Source organism: Alligator mississippiensis, chromosome 12 (assembly GCF_030867095.1).
Source record: "Alligator mississippiensis isolate rAllMis1 chromosome 12, rAllMis1, whole genome shotgun sequence".
Classification (NCBI taxonomy): domain Eukaryota; kingdom Metazoa; phylum Chordata; order Crocodylia; family Alligatoridae; genus Alligator; species Alligator mississippiensis.
Window position 1 is genome coordinate 31,449,347 of NC_081835.1, and position 20,789 is coordinate 31,470,135.

General features: G+C 48.2%; 1 protein-coding gene across 5 annotated transcripts in view; it reads right to left on the minus strand.

Moving 5' to 3' along the window:
• Positions 1 to 20,789, minus strand: part of SYN2 (synapsin II) — a 623,389-nt gene that overhangs the window by 322,741 nt on the left and 279,859 nt on the right. For all 5 annotated transcript variants that reach the window (XR_009456083.1, XM_014597696.3, XM_019496298.2 and 2 more), the window contains exon 2: positions 15,246 to 15,303. Coding sequence is in view for 4 of the 5 variants with exons in the window: in XM_014597696.3 (XP_014453182.1) it covers positions 15,246 to 15,303 (58 nt within the window). In the remaining variant the exon portion in view is untranslated. The remainder of the gene's footprint in view (positions 1 to 15,245; positions 15,304 to 20,789) is intronic.

The following is a 20,789-nucleotide window of genomic DNA, read 5'->3' on the forward strand; positions in this document are numbered from 1 at the left end:
CTCTCCAGGGACCTAGCAGACCTCCTGAGGCTAAACAGAAAGGCCTACAAAGGATGGAGGATGGGAGTCACCTCCAAGGAGGATTATTCTGCACTGGTCCGGTCCTGTAGGGAGCTGACCAGGAAAGCCAAGGCTGCAACTGAACTCCAGCTAGCTTTGAGCATCAAGGACAATAAAAAGTCCTTTTTCAGATATGTGGGGAGCCAGAGGAAAAGCAGGGGCAACGTTGGACCCCTGCTGAACCAGATGGGGCAACTGACAACTGACGCCCAGGAAAAAGCCAACCTATTAAATAGGTACTTTGTGTCGATCTTTCATCAGCCCCATGGGACGCCCATGTCCACTACAGGGCCGGGAAGTCCGGGTGAGGGTGATCCCCTGCCCTCCATTAATGCTGACTTTGTGAAGGAACATCTTGAGAAGCTGGATACCTTCAAGTCAGCCGGCCCTGACAATCTTCACCCCAGGGTACTCAAGGAGCTGGCGAGCATCATAGCCCAGCCTCTAGCACAGATCTTTGAAAACTCTTGGCGCTCTGGTGTAGTGCCCGAAGACTGGAAGAAGGCCAATGTGGTGCCTATCTTCAAGAAAGGGAGGAAATTGGATCCGGCTAACTATAGGCCCATCAGCCTGACTTCTATCCCAGGGAAGATCTTAGAAAAGTTTATTAAGGAGGCCATCCTTAATGGACTGGCCGACGCCAACATCTTAAGGGATAGCCAGCACGGGTTTGTTGCGGGTAGGTCTTGCTTGACCCATCTCATTTCCTTCTACGACCAGGTGACCTATCACCTGGACAAGGGACATGAGATTGATGTCATATATCTTGACTTCAAAAAAGCTTTCGATCTGGTGTCCCATGATCGTCTCTTGGAGAAACTGGCCAATTGTTGCCTTGGGTCCTCCACGATCCACTGGCTGGAAAATTGGCTCCGGGGTCGGACCCAGAGGGTAGTAATTGATGGAAGTCACTCATCGTGGTGTCCTGTGACCAGTGGGGTCCCTCAGGGCTCTGTCCCTGGACCCATACTTTTCAACATCTTCATTAATGATGTGGACACTGGAGTCAGAAGCGGACTGGCCAAGTTCGCAGATGACACGAAACTTTGGGGCAAAGCATCCACACCAGAAGACAGGCAGATTATCCAGGCTGACCTGGACAGGCTCAGCAAGTGGGCGGACGAGAATCTGATGGTGTTCAACGCCGATAAATGCAAGGTTCTCCACCTTGGGAAAAAAAACCCGCAGCATCCTTATAGGCTCGGCAGTGCTATGTTGGCTAGCACTATGCAAGAAAGAGACTTGGGGGTCATCATTGACCACAAGATGAACATGAGCCTGCAATGCGATGCTGCGGCTAGTAAAGCGACCAAAACGCTGGCTTGCATCCATAGATGCTTCTCAAGCAAATCCTGGGACGTCATTCTCCCCCTGTACTTGGCCTTAGTGAGGCCGCAGCTGGAGTACTGTATCCAGTTTTGGGCTCCACAATTCAAAAATGATGTGGAGAAGCTTGAGAGAGTCCAGAGAAGAGCCACGTGCATGATCAGAGGTCAGGGAAGCAGACCCTATGATGACAGGCTGAGAGCCCTGGGGCTCTTTAGCCTGGAAAAGCGCAGGCTCAGGGGTGATCTGATGGCCACCTACAAGTTTATCAGGGGTGACCACCAGTATCTGGGGGAACGTTTGTTCACCAGAGCGCCCCAAGGGATGACGAGGTCAAATGGTCACAAACTACTACAAGATTGTTTCAGGCTGGACATAAGGAAGAATTTTTTTACTGTCCGAGCCCCCAAGGTCTGGAACAGCCTGCCACCGGAGGTTGTTCAAGCGCCTTCATTGAACACCTTCAAGATGAAACTGGATGCTTATCTTGCTGGGATCCTATGACCCCAGCTGACTTCCTGCCCTTTGGGCAGGGGGCTGGACTCGATGATCTTCCGAGGTCCCTTCCAGCCCTAATGTCTATGAAATCTATGAACTCTGATTCCCCCTCAGTCCCCAGAATTGCCTGAACCAGCGCGCTCAGCATCCCTGGTTCTGGCTCCAGCTCCGCCTCTGGCAGTGGAAGGCTCACACTGAGAGCTGAAATTGGGGTGGAAGAGGCAGTGACTCCACTGCTGGTTCCCACTTCTGGACTGAGTGGAGGTGGTGCAGGTGCAGGGACGTTAGGTGCAGACACTGCTCTCACCGCCTCACTTCCATTGGCAGCACTGATGTCATGGCTGCTCAGGAATAGAATGTGTCTGTGTTTGGGACGGGGGCGGGGCGGGGTGGGGGGCTTGCAGCTCTAGCTCTCTCCTTACCCCCTCTCCCTCCTCTGCCAGAAGACCTGGCACCTGCCTTTCCAGTACACTTCATATTGATCTTTCCTGTGCTGCAAAAGGTCTCTGTGTGTGTGTGAATCCTTTTGTATATCTGTCTTGTTCTCCTGTGAATAGCTGTGTCTATCTTATGCTGTGAATTAAATTATTTGTGTCTTCTTTCTGGGTCTCACTATATTGTCTCTGCTGTTCTGAATGAAATGGTGTCTTCTTTCTGGCTCTCATTATATTGTCTATCTTGTCTTGTGCTGTGACTGAAATTATTTGTGTGTCTTCTTTCTGGCTTTCATGATATTGTCTATCTTGTGGCGTGAATGAAATTATTTGCATGTATTCCTGTGTCTCAATACATTATCTGCGTCTTGCTGTTCTGTAAATATCTGTCTGTCTTCTTCCACTGTGATTTTTTTTCTATATTCTGGGTCTCTGTGTGTGCGTGCAAGAAAGCAAGCAATCTGTACCTCCCTGCACAGTGATAGGTAACACTGGCTGGGAAAACACAACTGTTTTTTTGCAAAGTTTCCAAAACAAGTTCCCCAAAAAATAATTCAAAGAAATAAATTGAATTGTAATACTACTAATAATTGAATTGAATAACTAAGCTAAATTAAACTAAGTTAAGCTTATTCCTGACCACTCCTTTATAACACGAAAAAGCAGCAGGCTGTTCTCAGTCGCAGCGTTCTTCTCTCTCTCAGCTGCTGACAGGGAACGAGCTGCAAAATGCACAGAAGGGCTGGAAATAGGCACTTTTATACTTTTTTTAGTCCCACACCGATGCTGCCATCGGAAAGGTAGCCAGGGAGAAATCCTTCTCACTGGCTACCTAGAGATGTCAGTCTTCCCCCCCCCCTCCCCTTCCCTCCCTGCTCCCACTCTCCATCCCTCCCCCGCTCCCCCTCCCTCTTCTAATTCCCTCAAAATGGCTGAAGCATCTCTGAAGTGGGTCTGAAGCACTTCAGATGCCCCTGACCCACTCCGGACACCATTACTGGTATCCCGCTTCGACCCGGAAGTGCCGCTTCGGACACTGAAGCATCCGAAGCGGGTCTGGATCCAAAGCGGTATCCGAAGACTTGCACAGCCCTAAAATGTAGGCCTAGGTCCACCACAAACAGCTAGAAATCCCCCTTAAAAGGGAAGCCACTGAAAACACAAAAACTGATTTGTTTCAGGCAAATAAAAAAGAAACCAGGAATGGGAGTGAGGGTTACAGGTTCAAAACACGAGATCCAGAAGAGGACACTGAGTAGAGCACACCAGTCAGCTGTCAGAGACAGGATACTTGGCTATCTGGATCACTGGTTTGACCCAGTGTGGCACTTCTTATGAGCATATTTCCTTTTTAATTTCCATTTAAAAGGAGAGGTATTTATTTTTGCTTTCCCTAATATTTTAATAGGATATAACTACAGAAATAATAACATTGTCAATTATATTTCCCAGACACTTCATTGCAAAACTGTTATTTAAAGACAAACTTGGTATACAAATAGAGCAACTGCAAACTTGGTATACAAATACAGCATCTGCTTAAAGCATGTGTTTGTGAAAATGACCTGCATTTATCAGGACTGAGCCCTTGGACCATCTTTTATAAAACTGATGTGAACACTATACAATGGAAATGGTCAGGGTTTGAATTACACTTTGACTCTTGGGGTGGGTCTGCAAAAAAAACCCAAACTTGTTCATTGATTAACAAGTCCACCTAAGTGAAGGAGCAATCTGATCAGAGTCATCCCCCCAGGTTATGATTTGTAAATCTTACGGAAGGGCTCTTGTTTCTTATGAAGGGGCTCAGCTGCTTCCCCCCCCCCCAATCCCCTAGCTCCCCCTTAATTCACACTCTGGAAATGGTAACAGTTTTTAATAGTTGCTTTATTAGTGAACCTTCTACAGAAATGTCAACTAAGATAATATTTAATTTGATACTGATTTCTAAACTTTCCGATTCATAAATCAGACCGAAAAAACAAGAATTAACATTTCATATCATTCCACTTAGCATTTTTTCTCACTTAATTACAAGTTTAGTAAGTGCTAAAATGTTGTGTGTTACCTTTATTTATACAATGAATGAGCCTGCCTCCTTCAACACAGAGTGAGGCAAATTGCTCTGAGATCCAGAGTAATGGAGAAAGGGATTCTCTCAAGCCAAGCAAAAAACTGTTATTTTGGTTCACAGGCAGCTCCAAAGTAATGGGAAAAAATATTTCATGCAACAAACATACTTATTAGTACTCAGATCTGAAAGGACACCCACTTCCTGTCTGTTCCTGCCCTACACAAACTCACTAGAAATGGGAAGCACCTGCTATATCTAGGGCTGCGCGAAGCTTCAGTTCATGATTTGATTCAGAGAAGATTCGGCCCGATTCTGAATCAAATAGCTAGAAGCTTAAAATTTTCTGAATCAAATCGGAAAAGATTTGGAAGAGATTCAGCAATTCAGAGATTCTGAAGGCGGTTTTTCTGGGGAAACAGAAACTTAGAACAGGGAGTGGGGGAGAGAGCGGGGTGTGGGAGGTGGGGGGAAAGACTGACATCTCCAGCTGGTCAGTGAGTGTGATTTCTCTCTGAGTGCCCTTCCAATCACAGCGTCTGGGGGAGGGACATGGAAACAGCATAAAAGCTTGCTGTGCCATTTGTGAGCTGGTTCTGAGTGAGCAACAGTCAGAAAGGTAGTGAACTGCCTGGCTTGCTTCCTAGTCAGTCAGTTGCATGCTACTTTTTGGTCTTAGAAAGGATTGGATAGGATATAGCTTAGATTAGCTTAGAATCTCTCTACTTAATACTTAGCCAATTAATTTCTTTCAAGTTCTCTTTTTTTTTGTGCAAATTTTTAAAAAAGAAAGTTCAGTGTTTTCCCTGGCCCTGTGATTCATCACTGTGCAGGGAAGCACACATTATACACACACACACACATCATAGAAGAAGTCCGATATTCATAGAAAAAGAAGAGATTGTATATAGTTATTACATTAGTTATTAATATTATTAGTTATAGTTAGTTTTAATAGTTTGCATACTGACTAAAGACAACACAGAAGGAAACAGATAGAGATTCAGAAAGAAGATGAAGGTATTTTAGGTACACTACACAACACAGAACAGTACAGTAGGCCTATGCAAGCAGGCAGGTATTTGATCTGGCTTCGGATTTGGCTGCTTCAGATGCCAGGGATCCAATCCAGAGGTCCGGACTGGGTTCCCATTTTGATCCGGCTGAAGCAGCTCGGAAGCTTTGGAGCTGCCTCGGAGATCTGGCCACAGGGTAAAATGGGGGATCAATTAAATATCTATAACTTTGTTGTTTTTTGTCCAATTTGGATGAAACATGCAGGGATGGTAGCCTCTGCTGAGAGCATGAAGCCTGCCAAGCTTCAAGAAGATCAGTGCAGGAGGTTTGAGGCAACTGCACCCCAAATTCTTGAAAGCAAAACTCATGTCACGTGTATGTGTTACACCATAGGGGGGTGAAAACTGCAGGGGTGATGGCCCCTGGTGAGGCCACAAAGCCTGCCAAGTTTCAAGAAGAAAGATGCAGGAGTTTGTGGGAAACTGCACCTCAAACTGTTGACAGGCAAAACTCAAGACATGGGTGATCCTGTGTGTGTTAAGGCACAGCAGGCTGAAAGCTGCAGGTCTGCTACCCCCTGCTGTGGTCACAAAGCCTGCCAGCTGTTGAGGAGATAGGCGTAGGGGGGTTCTGGGGCCCTGCACCCCTGGCTGCTGACAGGCAAAAGTCATGACATGGGTGCTTGTGCAACTGACTGTCTCTGTCTTGGGGCAGTTGATTGTCTGTATTGATTATTTCCTCTCCTTAGTCTGTGGTTTTGTAGGTGTTAATCATTGCTAATTAACTAATTATCTAGTAGCTACTAGTAGCTAGGTTCTGTGTATTGAGCTGGTTCCTGAGCCAGGAGTTTTGCCTGTCAGCAGCTAGGGGTGCAGGGCCCCCAAACCCAGAAGCACTGCACCTATCTCCTCGACAGCTGTGGCAGGCTTTGTGGCTGCAGCAGGTGCTAGCAGACCAGCAGCTTTCACCCTGCTGCGCCTTAACACACACAGTGTCACCCATGTCATGAGTTTTGCTTGTCCGCAGCTGGAGGTGCAGTTTCCCCCAAAACCCTACACTTATCTCCTTGAAACTTGGCAGGCTTCATGCCTTAGCAGGGGCCATGCTCCCTGCAGTTTTCAGCCCGCCGCATCTTAACACACACAGGGTCATCCATGTCATGAGTTTTGCTTGACCGCAGCTTGAGATGCGGTTTCCACCAAACCCCTCCACCTATCACCTTGAAACTTGGCAGGCTTTATGGCCTCACCAGGGGCCACCATCCCTGCAGTTTTGACCCCACTGTGATGTAACACATACACATGACCTGAGTTTTGCTTTCAAGAATTTGGGGTGCAGTTCCCCCAAAACCTCTAAACTTATCTTGTTGAAACTTGGCAGGCTTCATGCTCTCAGAAGAGGCTACCATCTCTACAAGTTTCATCCAAATCAGGCAAAAAACAACTAAGTTATATATATATATTTCATTGGCTCCCCATTGTACCCTATGGCCAGATCTCTGAAGCAGCTCTGGAGATTTTCCAAAGCAGCTCGGAAGCTCTGAACTGCTTTGGAAAGCCTAACGAAGCCAGCACTTTGATCCAGACATGCTGCTTCAGACGCTGAAGCGTCCAAAGCTGCTCCGGATCCGAAGCGTGGTCCAAAGCCTCGCACAGCCCTACAGTACAGTAAAGAAACACAACCCAGAAGAAGAGAGAGAAGTTAAACAGTCACCCATTCAGAGTCAAGGCAGAGAGCACATCACTGAACAACAACACATACACACACCATATACTTTATTAACAATCAATCAATAATCAAACTGCAGTCTATTACACAAAGTGAAGCAAATAAATCAGAGAAGCTAGAAGGGCAAGAAGAAATCTTAAAGTCACCCAGTCGGAGTCAGGGCAGACAGCACATCACTGAACAACAGGTGAGCTCAGCTTAGCTGCCTGGGATGCCAGCTTTTGAGTTGAAAAAGCCTTTGTCAGGCTGAGGAAGCACCTGCAGTTTGTGTGTCTCCTGGTCCTGGATGGAAGGAATAGTAAAGAAGCCAGAGGCTGGCCTGGCAAGAAATGCAGGCAAAAAAGCCAGTCAGTGAAAATGGAAATGAAGGCATCAGGGAGTGAGGGACAGGCTGGAGTGGTGGTGGGGAGGAAAGGGGGGTGTAGCAGCACAGGTAAAATTGCAGAGGTACCTGGGGAATCAGATGTCCAGCAGGTTGTAGTGTGTCAGAATTCCACTGACTCTACTGCTGCTGAGTCACGTAAGTTATTTTTACCTGCTGCCATTTACAGTGGTGGACTGGGATGAGGCTGTAGCAGAGGAGGAGACCTCACTGGGGCACACTGCCATATTGTGCAGCGGTCCCAGTGCCAGGAAGGGCACACCTGAACACACATACAGTGTTACCCACCCATGTCATGAGTTTTGTCTGCCTGCGGCCAGAGATGCTGGTCCCCAGAACCCAGACTCCCTCTGCACCTATCTCCTTGACAGCTGGCAGGCTTCGTGGCTGCATCAGGGTCTGGCAGGCCTGTAGTAGTTTTCTTCACCCCCTGCACCTTAAGACAGACACAGCTGGCAAGCTTCATGGCCACAGCAGGGCGAAGCAGGCCTTCAGTTTTCACCCCCCTGTGCCCCAAGACAGACACAGTCACACAAGCACCCATGTCATGAGTTTTGCCTGTTAGCAGCTAGAGGTGCAGGGCCTCAGAACCCCACTGCACCTATCTCTTTGACAGCGGGAAGGCTTCATGGCCACAGGAGGGCCTAGCAGGCCTGCAGTTTTCACCCCCCTGTGCCTTAACACACACACAGTCACCTATGTCATGAGTTTTGCTTTCAGGATTTTGAGGTGCAGTTTCCCAGAAAACCCGGCAACTGTCATCTTGAAACTTGGGAGGCATCATGCCCTCCGCAGAGGCTACCACCCCTGAAAGTTTCATCTGAATCAGCCAAAAAACAGCAATGTTATAGATATTTCATTGACTCCCCATTTTATTCTATGGCCTGATCGCCGAATCTCTCCGAATCAGCTCCGAATCTTCCAAAGCCAATTCAGCCAAATCGAATCACAAAACTGATTCAAATCTCTGAATCAAATCACTGGCAACTGAATTCACCGAATCTGAATTGAATAGTTCCCTATTCGTACAGGCCTAGCTATAGCCTTCCACCCTGTTCTGGGGCCCTCTGCAAGCCAGTATGCTCCAGTGCTATAGCAGCCAGGGGTCTTCTACACATGAATTTTCTTGCTGTTTTCTTTTCCTGCATTTCAGAAATTGCTGCTTGCTTAGTTTGTGAACTTTCTCCACTTGCTTTATGCTCGAAATAAAACTCCATATATGTATAAAACACTATGACTGTTATTTAATACAACATGTTAAGATAGGTTCATTGACCCAATGTAGCAGAATTGGGACCCAGGGATGGCCATGACACCCCCTGGTGGCCTTGTGACACTTGCTTTGCTTCAACTTTCTGAGTACCCTCCCCCTTTTACCCACTTGCCTGCACCACCTTGCTGTTAAATCTTACTGGGAGAAAAGGAGGCTGCTCCGGGTCCCAGAGTGAGCTTTTAAATGTTAGGTGGGCCCTCCCAGCCTGTTGGTGCCCCAGGGCACTAATTACCTTAATGGCTAATCTTGTGGCCTCCAATCTCCCTTACAGCCACACACCATGCCTCCGAGGTATTACCAATCTTCATATAAGTGGGCCCTTTGCCCCAAAACCATCAGGCCACCTCAGGCCTCATTTCCCTTGTTGGGGCCTCAGCCTTCCTGGCCTCCACCCTCTGCTCTGGCTGGCTCCTTTTTAGTGTGGACCCACTGTACTGGATCTGGCTTCCTGGGCTCCAGTCCTACTTTTGCCCATTTGGGCCCTGGTTCTCATGCCTCTTGGGCACTGGGCCACCTGGACCTGTTCTAGGCTGCAAACTTTTGCCTGGTCACCACCTCTCTGCACCAGCCCCTGGCAAGGCTCAAAGCTGTCACGTGCCCCTCAGGCACTGCTGGGACCTCCATCTCCCCTTCAGTCCTGAGCCAGTTCACTGGTATAAACCATAACAAAAGAATAAGCTCACTGGCTGTAACCCAAAGATCTAAGCATGCTGGTTGCATAGCAAAGCACTTCTCATCCTGCGCTTAGCTCCTGATAAGCTCTCAGAACCTTACTCATAGTTGCAGGGTCTCAGTCCATTTGCTAGAGCTCCAGCCATCTTGGAGCAGAGCTTCTTCCCTGGGAGTCTGCCCAGCTAGACTGACTCCCTGGCCCAGACTTTGAGCTTATTATCTCTCAATCCCCGCTCATGTCAGTCATGTGTAGGGTCTTAAGAAAACTGTGATTTTGTGGACTGAGCAGATACCATGAAATTAGCACCAAGGGTCATGAGCCTGTGCCAGAAAAAAGTGTGAAAGCATAGGTTTCCCTTTGCAGCGTGGCAGCATTCCAGCCTGCAAGAGGAAACCTGCACTTTCACAGCCTGCAAGTGGCTGTTGGGGGCATGGCCAGGACGCAGCCAGGCAGCCACAGTGTATAGGGAGCAGAGGGGGAAGGGCGTTTGGTGGGCCAGAGCTTGGAGACTGTCAGGTGGGGACAGGGTGTGTGCCGTAGGTGGAGGGAGAAAATATTATTGGGGGGGCTGAGCGAAGGAGATTACCCAACAGGTAAGTTTGTGGAGGGAAAGGGACGGGGGGGGGCAGAGCGAAGGAGCATTGTGTGTGGGGCAAATCAAGTCCTCTGCAGTGAGGGATAGAGTGGGGTAGAGGCAGGGGCATGGGTGAATGGAGCCCCAAAGCAGATGGTGGGTCAGTTGGATCCTGGGCAGCTCATCGGTGGGGAGGCTCCTGTCTCTACGTGTACCCCAGGAGAGGCACAGAGGGCACATGCCCCCCAGATTTGTGCTTGGAGTGGAGGTGAGCTGCTGCTGCAGGCTGGGCTCTGTGCCTGCTGCCATAGCTTCAAGAGTCACATGATGCCATGTGTCTGCTGCCGCTGGGCAGGCAGGCAGGAATGCAGTGCAGCGGAGCAGCAGGAGGCACATGTGGCTCCCCAGCCATACACTGGTGTTTCTGATTGGGCTTGCTGGCTGGCTAGTCTGCCAGGGTAGCTTATTCCTGCTGGCCAGCCTGTTTGCCCTATTAGGGCTTGGCTCGGCTGCCTGCAGTTCTGGGTTTTCTGATGCCTGTGGACCTGCCCAGTTTGCAGCTTACAGCTCTGCAACTGCTCCTATGGAAAGTTACTCCCCAAAAGGGCCACCACCTGTGTAGTTATGAGTCTGCCTGATGGTGACTGGCTGGTTTATTAATAGCTAGCCCAAATATTAACTCTCTGCCTGCCTGGAGCCAACTCAGATTACTGCAGCTTCTCTTAAAATGATAGGAGCCCTCTGACTTCCTATTACACCCAAGTTAAGTGTGCAAACTTGTGGCTGTGGCAATTCAAGTGCCCATATGATTGGCAGGGTCCAGAAAAAATTAAACATCATCTCAAACCTTCATTGTCTCATCCACAAAAGCAGTTCTACGACCTAAAAGGAACTCAGTATGAAAAGACCCTTGAGCTTATGTTTAGCTTTAACTGACTTCAATGCATTTGAAAGTGAGCAATTCACATGACGCAGACGGCACAGAGAACAAACACCAGCAGGAAGAAATGCCAGGTCCTTGTCATTGGGGACTCCATCCTATGAGGACTGGAGGGTCCCATCTGCCATCCTGACCCCATGGCATGAGAGGTCTGCTTCATGCCTGGGGCTTGGGTTCAGGACATCATGGAGAGGATTCCGGCCTACATCCGACCCATAGACCAGTACCCCATGGTTCTCATCCACGTGGGAACAAATGACGCAGCCAGGGGCAACCCAGACCGCATCATGAAGGACTTTGAGGCTCTGGGGGCCAAGCTTAAGGAGACAGGGGCACAGGTGGTATTCTCCTCTATTCTCCCGGTCAGTAGGCGTGGACAGCGACACGAGGCCAGCATTGGCAAGGTAAACCAACGGTTATGGAGTTGGTGCCGCCAGGTAGGCCTCAGGTTCCTGAATAACGACCCATGCTTTCGTGCAGGGGACTTGCTTGGGTGGGATGAGCTACACCTCTCTCCTAAAGACAAGCATTTCTTCTCTTTCAGGTTGGCTGATCTCGTGTGGTGAGCTTTAAACTAGCTTCACCGGGGGAGGAGGCTGCAGGAAGTCTTAAGGACACCTCCTGACCAAGACAGGTAACATACACAAGGAGTACCCAGGTATGTAACAGGGGTCTAGATAGTCTTGAAAATCGGGGAGTGGCACACGCAGCAATCCGAGGCCTTAAATGCCTCTATACAAATGTTCGTAGTATGGGGAATAAGCAGGAGGAACTGCCCTCTGAATAGCCTGTTCAAACCCAGACATAGTAGGGCTCACAGAAACCTGTTGGGATTCATCCCACAACTGATTGGTTAACATTAGGGGCTATAGACGTTACAGGTGAGAGAGAACAGGAAGGAAAGGCGGGGGTGGACGCTCTATGTCAAAGAGAAATACATATCCTCTACCAGCAGGATGGGGTCAGAGGAGGGGCAGGCTGAAGTGTTCTGGGTCAGGATACAGGGGGGCCATGGGGAAAGGGACTTAACGGTGGGGGTCTACTACAGACCTCCCAACCAAAGGGAAGAGCTGGACCGCGAATTCTCAGGTCAGCTTGCAGAGGCACTTAAGGCAAGGGATGTAGTTGTCATGGGTGATCTAAATTACCCAGACATCTGCTGGGAGGAGCAGTTAGCCATGTCAGACCACTCACGGAGGTTCCTGGCCGAGATACAGGACCTCCACTTAACCCAGGAGGTGCACAGTCCTACCAGGGGGAATGCCCTGCTGCACCTGGTCCTGGCCACAGGCGATGACCTGGTAAGAGGACTCCAGGTCCTCGACCACCTGGGCGATAGCGATCACCGCTTGCTGGAATTCACCATCCAGCACAGGGTGCCAAGGGCCTGCAGCAAGGCAGTAGCCCTAGACTTTAAGAGGGCCAACTTCAATGAGTTGAGATTAGTGGGAGAGGCGCTGGGGTCCTCGAGAGTAGGGGAACTCAGTGCCCAAGATGAGTGGTCATTCCTTAAGGAGACGATACTCAGAGCCCAAGGGGTGACAATCCCAGCAAGAAGCAAGGGGGGCAAGAGTGCCCAAAAGCACCCCTGGCTCATCAAGGGCATTTGTGAATGCCTGATTACCAAAAAGGAGGTGTACACCCGGTGGAAGGGTGGGGCTATCACCAAAGAGGAGTATACCTCCACCGCTCAGGTCTGTAGGAGGCAGATACGGAGCTAGGGCTAGCATCAAGGATCAAAGATAATAAAAAGTCCTTTTTTAACTATATAGGGAGAATGAAGAAGGCACCAGGTAATGTGGGGCCCCTGCAGGATATGCTTGGCAATCTGGTGGTTGCACCAGAGGAGAAAGCAGACCTCTTTAACAAATTCTTCACCTCCATTTTCTTGTGCAGGGACCGGGACTCCCCGACCAAGATTCCAGATGGACTTGGGAGAAACGCTGCCAGGCCTATGTTTGGGGAGGACCAGGTTAGAGAGCTTCTGGAGGGGCTGGACGTGTTCAAATCAGCAGGTCCAGGGTGTTCAGGGAATTGGCAGGGGTTATTGCGGGGCCCCTGGCATGGCTTTACAAGCACTCGTGTTGCTCTGCCCAGGTGTCAGATGACTTGAAGAAAGCCAACGTGGTCCCCATCTTCAAAAAAGGGAAGAGGGAGGCCCCGGGCAACTATAGGTCGATTAGTCTTACTTCAATCCTGGGGAAGCTCTTTGAGAAGATCATCAAGGAGCATATCTGTGATGGGCCAGCAGCAGGGATGATGCTCAAGGGCAACCAGCATGGTTTCATTAGGGGCAGGTCCTGTCAGACCAACCAGATTGCCTTCTAATATCAGGTCACAAAAGCATTGGATGCAGGTGTCGCCGTGGATGTAGTCTTTCTGGACTTCAGCAAGGCCTTTGACACTGCCTCCCAGCCCATTCTCATCAAAAAACTAGGTGATTGTGGCATCGATGCCTACACAGTCAGATGAGTCGCAAATTGGCGGACAGGTCGTAGTCAGAGGGTAGTGGTGGACAGGTCTTTTTCGACCTGGAGGGAAGTGGGCAGTGGAGTCCCCCAGGGCTCGGTCCTTGGGCCCACAGTGTTCTATTTCTTTATTAGTGACTTGGATGACGGGGTAAAAAGCAGCCTGTTGAAATTTGCTGATGATACCAAGATTTGGGGTGAGGTGGGCATGCTAGTGGGGAAGGACAGATTACAGCAGGACCTGGACACGTTACAGGGGTGGGTTAATGAGAATAGGATAGGTTTCAATAATGACAAATGCAGGGTGCTGCACTTGGGCAGCAGGAACCAGCAGCACACTTATAAGATGGGAAACTCCCTTCTTGAGAGCATGGAGGCAGAAAGGGATCTTGGAGTCATTATTGACTCCAAGATGAACATGGGCCAACAATGCGAGGTCACGGTCAGCAGGGCTAACTGGACCTTGTCGTGCATCCACAGGTGCATCTCAAGCAGGGCCAAAGAGGTGATCCTCCCCCTCTATGCGACACTGGTCAGGCCACAGCTGGAGTACTGTGTTCAGTTCTGGGCACCGCATTTCAGGAGGGATGTGGACAGCATTGAGAGGGTCCAGAGGAGGGCCAGCTGCATGATCTGGGGACAGCAGGGCAGACCCTATGAAGAGAGGCTACAGGACCTTAACCTGTTCAGCCTTCGCAAGAGAAGGCTGAGGGGGGACCTAGTGGCCATCTATAAACTCACCAGGGGGACCAGCAGTGTTTGGGAGAGACCCTGTTCTCCCTAATCCCCCCAGGGTAACAAGGAATAACGGCTACAAATTGTTAGCGAGTAGGTTTAAACTAGACATTGGAAGGCACTACTTCACAGTCAGGGCAGCTAGGATCTGGAACCAACTTCCAAGGGAAGTGGTGCTGGCTCCTACCCTGGGTGTCTTTAAGAAGAGGCTTGACATCTACCTCGCTGCAGTCATTTGATCCCAGTTTTCTCTCCTGCCCAGGGCAGGGGGTCAGGCTTGATGATCTACAAGGTTTCTTCTGACCCTACTTCTATGAATCTATGAATCTATGTAATGTCAGTTGTAAGTCTGGTGTACCTTTGAACTGTTTTCAGATCCAGATAATGTAGTTCTTTTTCTCATTCCTCCAGGCTCCTCTCCCTATGGCACTTTCAGGCTAACATACCCATTCAGTACTGTTTTCAAAATGTGCTAAAACTGCAGTTTCTGGATACTCTTAAAGAAGTAATGGGGTGAAGCACGAATCCAAAATCCAATATTTAGACCCATTGGTCCTTTGGGAAATCAAGTGCTGTAGTCTACAACTTTGGTCATTTCATTTTTATGCCACAGTGCAAACCTAAAGGGATCTATCAATAGTTATCCTAACATATATACAAACACTTGAAACTTTGTTGTCATCTGCTTAGGCTGCATTTCAGGGCCAAAGTAATCATTGGGATAATCAGCTACATAATGAAGGGGCTAGTACTTTGACCTTAGACTGCAGTTTGTCATTTCACAACCATGACAGTGTATTAGAATAAACAATTAATGGAACAGGACACTTAAGCACACCCTCTACCTCCACAAGTGATTTTTTTCAGCAATTATAATTCCCTATGAAATTTTACAGTAGAAAAGTTTTCACTAAGTTTGTTTTTGGAATTGTTAATGAAATTCCACAAATGAAGAGTCCAAAAATTCAAAAACACAGTTTTACCTACATAAGTTCTCTAATGTACAAGGGACTAGACAGAAAATAATACAAAAAATTAAAATATAGAGTAAAAATTGTTTAGTTACCTGTTCCACTTTTATGTCATATTCTCCATGGATCTTTTTTCCACGAAAACTCTTGGCCCTGGAAAAAGAAAAATATTGCTATGTCAAATACAATAATAAATAAACTGGCTGCATTAGTGTACTTGAGAAAGAACATAGAATCACATAGGAAACGGGGGGGAGGGAATGTGAGAGGTCATTTGGTTCGTATCACTGGCCTAGGGCATAATCAACTATATCAGGACTATTTTTGAGTGATGATTATTTCACCTGTTCTTAAAAACCTTCAGTGATAGAGATTTCATAGCCTCACTAAGTAATCTAGTCTTCATCTAAAACAACATTATGATTAGAATGTTTTTCTTGAAGTTTAACCTGTATCTCTTGTCACAACCCAGTGATTTTGGTGCCTCGGCACGGTGGAATTTTCCCACCACATGAGAGCCTCTTGCAAAGTAAAGGTTTTCTGTTGCAGCAGAAAACCCCCGGTGCAAGAGAGTTCCCGCCATTCGAATGCAAATTTGTGTCCCGCTATTGGCCAGTTCTAAATTATTCCTACGTGGCGGCTAGTAATTGGCTTGCTAGCCGTTTAAAAATTAGCGCGACTTCCGCCCAAGTCGGAGAACTTTGAGCACGCTGCAGAGTGCCTCTGGAGAGATCTGACTCGTGGCTGAGCTGATCGATAGACTGATCACCTATCGATTCTTCTCCCCGTTGCCGAGTGCAATCCCAGACGTATCCTTTTCCCTGCCGGCCTGATTTGTAGACGGACGTGCTGGCCTGAACCCTGCCAGCTGGAACAACTAACGTAGTTGTTCAGATGACCGGACCATTTTCGTCGCAACCACAAGCGACGTAAGTAAAGTTTTACAACCATAAAGCTTTCTCGGCCTCTCTATTCACCAGCCTGCCCGATGAACGAGCAATTATTAAATCACCTCGAGTCGGCTTTGGCCGTCCGAGACATCTCTAAGCCCTTTACTCCTGGTCCTAACTAGAGATGATATGGAATAACGTTTTACCTTCCTCTTTGCAGCAACCTTTGATATCAATTTGAAGATTGATATCCTGCCTCCCTTCAGTCTTCTCTTCTACAGCCTAAACAAAATATCTTCTTTTAATCTTTCCTTATAGGTCACATTTCAAGACCTCTGATAATTTCTATTGCTCTTTTCTATCTATCCAATTGGTACACATAATTTTTGAATTCTGCTGGCTAAAAGTGGACACAGTATTTTTTACCAGTGCCAACTGCAGGGGAAGGATTACTTTGTGTGCATCTTAAATATAATTTGCCTGTTTATGCATCCAATATGAAGTTTTGTTTTATTGTTTTCCTTTGTTTGGGGTTTTTTGCCACAGTGTGAAATGTTTGGTTTATGATCTACTACAGGGGTTTTCAACCTTTTTAAAGAAGTATACCTTTTAGTGGCAGCAGCTGGATGCGGAGTGGGAGGGCAGGGGCGTGGTGGTGGCCACTAACACCACTCTGCCACTGCTGCGCCCCGCCTTCCCACAGCTGGTCACACATGCAGCTCCATGCGCTGCTGATGGGCCTTGCATCTGGCCAATCACATGCTGCCTGTCAGCAGCTCATGGAGCTGCATGTGAAACTGGCCGTGGTAAAGTGGTGTGTGGTGGTGGCATGGGGCGGTGGTGGCGGCACAGGGCAGTGTATGGAGGCGGTAGCTGCTCTGTGCAAGCTTCCTCCCCACCACGTCTGGCCAGTTGGACAGTGCCTGTGTAGCCCGCAGAGGGGCGCTGCTGTTCTCGCCCCCCTGGCCCTGCTCCTGGGAGGTGGCAGTGCTTCATCCCTGTCTGCCTAAATATACTCCCTAGGACCTTTCCAAGCACCCCTAGGGGTACATATACCCCTGGTTGACATGCCCCTGATCTACTAGACTCTCTAGATTATTTTCTCTGGAAATGCTGCCTATTCAGTTTTTTCCCATCTTGTATTCATATTAGGAATAGCATGTTGCTGTTGCTTTTGTCTTCACTGAATTGTATGCTGTTTCCACTTCATCAAGAAAATAAATAAATTCCAATCCTGTTCTCGATAGTGGTTGCACTCCTCCCCATTTTGGCATGATATGCAAATTCAGTAGTTTTTCTCTATTTCATCATCCAACTCAAAAATGAAAATATTGAATACCATGACAGACCCCACCTCGAATCAAACTTTTTTCTGTTTCACAGGTAACTATTCTGCATATGGCTTTCCAATTCATTGGGAATCCATGTGACAGTTATTTCATCAGCCACACTTCTCTAGATTGCTTAGGAGAAAGTCATGACACAGTGTCAGAAGTCTTCTTAAAGTTGAGCTATATCATATCTACTACTTTTCTATATACATGATTTGACACTCTGTCATAAAAGCAATTAGACTGGTTTGACATGATTTGTTGCTGATACATCCATATTGGATACAATTTATCATCTTATCTTCTTGGTGTGTAGGAATATGTTATTTGATTATTTGTCCAGAAATTTTCCTGGAAATTGAAATTTGGCTGACTGATTTATAATTCAATGGGTCCTCCTTTTCCTCCTTTTTTAGAGACAGGCACTATGTTTATTCTTTTTCAGTATTCTGGAAGCTCATCCATCTCATAAATGTATTGGTAACAGCTCTGAGATAGCTTCAATCAGTTCCCTAAGGACTATGGGTTGAATTTCATGAGATGATGTGGAGAATGATAGTTAGCCATGTTATAAATACAATGTGTTGCTTTGTCCAGTGATATATGACCTATGTGGATGACTTCTCTGTGTTGATGAGGACAACAGAATTCCTCTTGTTGTCACCTACAACCCCCAGCTTGAACACCTGGGATACATCATTAATCGTGTGTAATCATTAAACACTAATGACCAGTGAGCTGACAGGGAGCTCTGCTGGGACCCTTCTGCCACGAGAGCCAGCAGATCTTAAGCTCTGTGGCCTACAGTGCATGGGACCCTGCCCTGTTCCACCTACCAGCTGATTGTCAGAGCCAGGCAGGGGTGGTTCTGTCATGGCCCCCACATGGCTGCAAGAGCTACAGGTGTGCCTGGGTTCCACCAATTAGCAATGGAGGCTGTGGAGCTGATCAGGATAGCTGGGCATGAGGGAGTGTTCATTTCAGCAACAGTGTCAGCTGATCATTGGGGATCCGGGTTTTCTGTTTCCCACCGAAAAACAGAAGAAAATGCAGATTTTCCCCTTTAACCAAGAAAAACACGGATTTTTCCTTTTAACAGAGAAACATGCAGATTTTCCACATTTGCAAAGAGTTCTCTGCAGGCTGGCAGAATTCCAACCTGCAAGGGGCTGGGGGAAGTGGGAGGGGGGTGGTCAGGCAGGAGGTTCCATGCCCATGTGCGCACTCACACATGTGCATGACTGCCAGGGATTGAGGCCCCCATAGGGAGGGAGGGAGTTGGGCAGGGCTGAGGCTGGGGTTGGGGCTGCTGCCCAGCTGGAGCCTGGGGCTGGAATGCGCAGGTACAAGGCCCAGGCTGGGAGCGGGACGGTGCTGTGGGAAGCTTGCCTAGAGAGCGGCAGCAGGGGCTGGACTGGATCCCTGCCATTGTGCACATTCTCAGCGGAAGCAGAGAGGGCACATGCCCCCCAGATTTGTGTATGGGGTGGGGGTGGGCTGTACATCGCAGGCTTGGGCTCCCCACCCTGCCGCCCTCCCATCCAGGGCTTCTGCAGCCCAGTATGCAAGACCCAGCACTTGAGGGCAGAGTGGCGTGAGGAAGCTCCTTGCCGCTGTGAGCCCTGTGCTGCCCTGGTGAAGTGCCCCCTGCCAGCCCAGCAGTAGTGGGAGTGGCGGAGCAGATTTGTGTCTCTCGCTGCTGCTGGGCAGACAAGGGGCACTGTGCCAAGGCAGCATGGGGCTTACAGCAACAAGGAGCTTCCATGCCCAATTCTGCCCTGTCTCATTGGGTCTTGCCCACTGGGCTGCAGAGGCTCTAGGGGGAGGGCAGCACAGTAGAGAGCATGAGCTCACAGCCTGCACCCCTTCCAATGGTCTCCACTCTAGCCATGCAGCCCATGGGGGAGGAGAAACCAGATTCCATACTCCACTCCACCGCAGCAGCCACCTCCTCCCACAGACTGCAGCCAGGGCTCAGGCACTGCTGGAGGAAGAGCAGGTGGCTGCAGACCAAGGTCCATGACCCTGTAACCCTGGCAACTGGAGGCCCCCTCCAGCAGGACTGTGGGGCTGGAGAGCTGTGAGTGGGGAGTGAGGGACACCAGCAGGGGTGGGAAGGGGCTGTGGATGGGGAGTGAGGGGCACCAGCAGGACCAGGGGGCTGTGTGGGGAGTGAGGGGCATCAGCAGGGGCAGAGGGGTTGTGGGTGGGGAGTGAGATGCACCGCCAGGACCTAGGAGGCTGTGGGTGGGGAAGGAGAGGCACCAGCAGGGCTGGGATAGCAGTGAGTTGTGAGTGAGGGGCACCAGCAGGGTTGGGGGACTGTGGCTTGGGAGTGAGGGGACTGGACCTGTGTCCTGTTGAGGTAAGGGGACAGGGGGAGCTCTGACTTCCCATGATAAAAAGCCCCAAATCAAATATCAACATTTATAGGTACTTAGAATTAATTTTATTATACTGATTGAGGCATTGGTAGGCTTCCCAGTTGCTTTAAAATTGTAAATATATCAATAAAAGATTGTGTTCAATTGATACCTATATATATATATATATATATATATATATATATATATATATATTAGTGGTGTTTCATTTTAATCACATTTTGGGGGTTTTAGTTAGAGAATTTGCAGGGTTTATCAGAGAATATGCAATTTTTAAACAGAGGAAACCAGGATCCGTGCTGGTCATTGACACTCTCACAGGGAAGAGAGCAGGCTGCCAGTGACTGTCTCTCGTGGGGACAGGGGACCCCAACAAGCCCCATAGCCCCATGGCTGGAGAGCTTTCCTTTAAAGTGACTTTGTAGCTCTCCAGCAAGGGAGCTGGAGTGCCTATACATCCCAAAGCGCTATATTTTTGTAGTGCTACCAAATGAGAAGGCACTATGTACTATGCAGCACTAACAATTAACACCTCTCCCTACCTTCATACCTCTTTGTAGTTGTGCCTATTTTGTGCCTTGGCCTTTCTGATTTTTTTTCCATACATGTGTCAGTAATCAGAAGCCAGTCTTAAGTTTTTTTATGATCTTATATGTTATGTACATATACACACAGTAGATTATACACTGATGTATTGCATAAGCACATCCTCAAACCTACATCTTCTCTTTCTTTAGGAGCTTTTCAATGATCTTACTTTGGAAAAATCAACCTCCTGACATAAGAGGTATCTCTTATAAGATTAAAATACATTTCAATCCATTGGTTAAAATATTGTCAAATAGTTATTGATTACAAGATTTGATCCTGCTCCTCCTAAAACCAATATAAAAAGTAATTATTTGCAAAATGAACAGGATCCTAAAATGAATCTTGTTACTCTATATAAATTAGGGCTGTGTGAAGCTTCGGTCCCTGATTCGGTTCAGTGGAGATTCGGCCCAATTTGGTGGCCGAATCTTCAAATTGAATCA